Source organism: Oryzias melastigma, linkage group LG6 (genome assembly GCF_002922805.2).
Source record: "Oryzias melastigma strain HK-1 linkage group LG6, ASM292280v2, whole genome shotgun sequence".
In the NCBI taxonomy this organism is placed as follows: Eukaryota; Metazoa; Chordata; class Actinopteri; order Beloniformes; family Adrianichthyidae; genus Oryzias; species Oryzias melastigma.
The window spans coordinates 19,639,682-19,643,811 of NC_050517.1; the positions used below are offsets into that span (position 1 = coordinate 19,639,682).

General features: G+C 39.8%; 1 protein-coding gene across 1 annotated transcript in view; it reads right to left on the reverse strand.

Annotated features, from left to right (window-relative positions):
* Positions 1–3,832, reverse strand: part of gnrhr4 (gonadotropin releasing hormone receptor 4) — a 31,062-nt gene extending 27,230 nt beyond the window's left edge. Inside the window, exons 1-2 of the mRNA XM_024282583.2 lie at positions 3,731–3,832; positions 2,766–3,371 (exon numbers count right to left, since the gene is read on the reverse strand). Coding sequence (XP_024138351.1) covers positions 2,766–3,281 — 516 coding nt within the window. The 5' untranslated portion in view covers positions 3,282–3,371; positions 3,731–3,832. The remainder of the gene's footprint in view (positions 1–2,765; positions 3,372–3,730) is intronic.
* Positions 3,833–4,130: the final 298 nt, after the last annotated feature.

The following is a 4,130-nucleotide window of genomic DNA, read 5'->3' on the forward strand; positions in this document are numbered from 1 at the left end:
ATTCCAGTCCGTCTCTGTTACACCCCCAGAGGAAGGAACAGGGCCGGAACTAAGCCGCACGATGAGCAAGAAGAAGATCAGCTTGATTGGCCTGATACTGTAGTGAATTATAATGTCAAGGCTCATTACTGATGAGGTAAGTGGAGTATCCAAAAAAAAAGAAGCATTACTTTAACGAATATTACTTCAGTAGAATCCAAGATGTAAAAAGTAAGTTATTGGTTTTAAAAAAGTATCAAACTTATGGTCTAAAACTTATAGATTTCACAAATCTTAATGCAAAAATGGTAAAGTGAATTAAAAAATCCACTAATACTACTTTAAACAAGCAATTACAAATCACTGAAATAACATTTATTGCTAAGTGAATTCAAATGTGATTTATATATTGCATTTATTATTTATTGAACATTTAATCACAATTTTCTCTTGTTCTTGACAATTCTTTTTGTACCTTTTTGAAGAAAATCTTCCATGTAAACTGACATCAGAGGAGTGAAAGTAGCATTCAGAGTTAAGTCTTGTTTCACACAAAAGCTGAGTGAAGGAGCTTCATTTATTAATTTTTAATATAGGAAATAAAAACTTGGCAACTTACCAAGTGACCAAAAAGGAATCTGACTCTTCAAACCCCTAAAAAAATGTCTGTTTTTAAGTAAATGTTGTGGGCAAGACGTGGAAAAAGCTGACAAAACATTAGTTTATGTTATTTATTGAAGTTTAAACAAACATGCAAAGAAAATGTATTTATTCATTCACTCTGTTGTTTTCAAAAGATGCTTTTACATTCATCCCTAAATCAGGAGAAGAATATTGCCCCCTGCTTTTATGCCTCATTCAGAAATGCATCAGTGCTCCCTGATTGTGTCCTAACAATCAACTAGTGGACATCACAGACACAAAAGAGTTTCCCCTACTGAGATGAATAAAGTATCTTATCTGAGTGATGACGACTGTCTTTTCAGGATGATGAGCTTCACTCAAACTCCAGCAGTGTTCTGTCGGCCTCTGTTACTACCTCACATGCTGGCAAAGAGGCGGAACAGAAGTGGAAACACAAATGAGTCTTAGTGCAATGATGCACAGTGAGAATAAAGTTGATCAATTCACAATCTAAAATCCTCGGGAGATAACAACATGGTTCAAATGGTATTTGCCTCAATTAGCATCTGGAGCTTAGAAATATCCGAGGCCTTATAACAATTTTATTATAAGAAGCAGGAGTTTAACACTTGTGCTGTTTGTGTCAAACCGATGTCTGACCCTGTAAAAAGAGCAGATGCAGCCGTTTTCAGGAACACTGCAGCAGCAATGCAACACAGTCTGACCTTCAGATCCTCTGACAGAAAATGAACCCATCTACTCCAGACTGTAAAGGATGACCTTTAATATTTCTCAAAACAATAAGATTCTGTGTTTAACAGGAGAACAACCCAATATATCCTCACTTAATGAATAAAGTGTGGAGCGCTAGACATGACATTAAGAAAAATAAATAAATTGCTCCCTCAAATTAATACTTTGTGTGAACAGTTTAGTATCTTAAGCTCACAAGTTGGCATTTTGTGTACACAAAATGCCAACTTTGTCGAATAAGATTCCAATTTGTGTGCAGGAAATCCCAACAAATTAGAATCTTGTGGGCATTAGTTAGCATCTTGTGCTCACAAGTAAGAATTTTGTACACACAAGATATACTTTTGTGCACACAAATCTGTATCTTATGCACTCAAGTTGGCATTTTGTGTGCACAAATTAGAATCTTGTGGGCACACGTTACCATTTTGCGTTCACAAGTTAACATTTTGTGCAAATTAATTTTGAACTTGTCTGCTGAAGTTGGCATTTTATGGGCACAAATTTGTGTCTGGTGCACTCAAGTTCTCATTTTGTGAGCACAAATTAGTATCTTATTTGTGCAAGTTAGAATCTTGTGTGCAAAATATGCTATTTTGTGTGCACAAAATGACAACAAATTAGAATCTTGTGTGCATAAGTTAGCATCTTAGGCTCAAAGTTAGCATTTTGTGTACAATAAATTTGTATCTAGTGCACTCTAGTTGTCATTTTGTGCTCACAAATTAGAATCTCACAAGTTAGCATCTTGTGCGCACAAGTTGTCATTTTGTGCACACAAATTTGAATCTTGTGCACACAAGTTAGCATTTTGTGCATTGAAAAGGGCAACTTTGGAGCACAAGATACTAATTTGTGTGCACATAATGCTAACAAATTAAAATCTTGTGCGCACAAGTTTGCATTTTATGCAAAACAATTGTCCTCTTGTCCACTAAAGTTACCATTTTGTGCTTACAAATTAGAATTGTGTATGCACCAGTCAGCATTTTGTGCTTTGTGGCAACTTGAGCGCACAGCATACTAATTTGCCTGCACAAAATGGCAACAAGTTAAAAGTTCGTGCACAAAAATCAGAATCTTGTGTGCAGCAGTTAGCATTTTGTGCTCATTATTTAGTATTTTGTGCGCAAAAACAAACAAAAAATTCATCTTGTGCGCACAAGTTTGTGCGCAACTTGTGCGCACAACATACTAAATGAAATGCAAAAATTGATAAGGGTACAGTTTTTCTTTTTCCAATTATATTTCTAGGGCTCTGTAAAAAAGGATTAAAGTAATCAAACTTTTTGAGGTCAATAGGAAAGAAGTTCTTTAAGATTAGGTTATTTCTGGTGGATGTTGCCCCTAAGGTGCAGCAAAAGTGCAAAACAATGTGAGTTAAAGGTGGAGAAAGTGGATATTGTTACCTGGGGGAGGGAGAGGATGACGCTCGTGGTCCACGCCACCGTCAGCATGATTTTGCTCTTCCGTTTGGCTTCGCTGATCCCCAGCGGGTTCAAAATGGCTGACTGTCTGTCCAGACTAATGACCACAGTTACAAAGGCGCACGAGTACATGGCCACCAGCTTCATGAACATCAGCAGCCTGCAGGCGAGGTCCCCCGCCTGCCACTGCACTGTGATGTTCCACGCCGCGTCCACGGGCATCACGATGAAAGTGACCAGCAGGTCCGCCACGGTCAGGTTCATGATCAAGATCCTGACGTGGGACTTGCGCTTGCCGCCTTTCCCGGCGGCCCACAGCACCAGCAAATTGCAGACGGCGGACACGGCGCACAGGGTGAAGGTGATGATTACGCGGACTTTGGCGGCGGTGGAGAAGGTGGGCAGCTGCAGCGCGTCCCCGTCCGCGCTCTTGTTACAGTCTGTGGAAGCTCCCAGGCAGCTGCCATTCACCGTTTGATCCGTCAGGTGGTGGAACATAATGAAGTTCCCACGGAGAGCGCGCGCAAGAGAAAGACGCACCAAAACGCGCGGCGACACCTACACTCCGTCTCTTTCATCCATCTCAAACTGTGAAAATCGAAAGAGGAGCACTGTTAACTTTACTTCTCTCAGTCCCAAACATGTACCTGTGTGTCTTTACGTCATTAGAGCAGATAAATGTCTCCTATTTTTGAGTTCTTTTCAGCAACAGCTGTGCAGAAAACATCGATCCGCTACTTGTGCCACTCCAAAAGTACATTATTAAATCAATCAATCAAGCTGGAAAATCGCAGAATGGAGTGTCAGAAAATCCATCTGTCATCACACTAATTGTACTTTATCACCCTCATTTTAATTTTCCTGGCAATTTCGAATCGACTGCTAAAGTCTTCTGCTTTTAAGAAAAACTGAAAAGCAAAATGTCATCTTACAATTGGAGAGCTCACCTGGAAACGGGAGCAAGGGTTGTGTCGAGGATCTTCCGGGCGCATTTCCTCCACGGTGAGTGCAGCTGTTGCTTCAGTTCATCCATGCGCTCTGACGCACAGCGTAACGACTGGCACTGTGGACTGCAGGCTTGATTCTTACATGAAAGGGGGAGGGAGGGGGGTCCCTTCGTGAGGAGGTGAAATGTCCTTTCAGCAAAAACAAAGTCAGATGGAATTTTTTTTTAGTTTATTTTATGTTTTTCTCATATCTATTCTCCAAATGTTTATTGAGTGAGTTTTATGCACGGGAGTGAAAGCAAAACGCACAAAAAGATAAAAGAGAAAGACAAAAACAACTCTTTCATGTGTGTTTATTTCTTTAAATGTCTTCAGTAATGAAACAAACTGATGAAATACT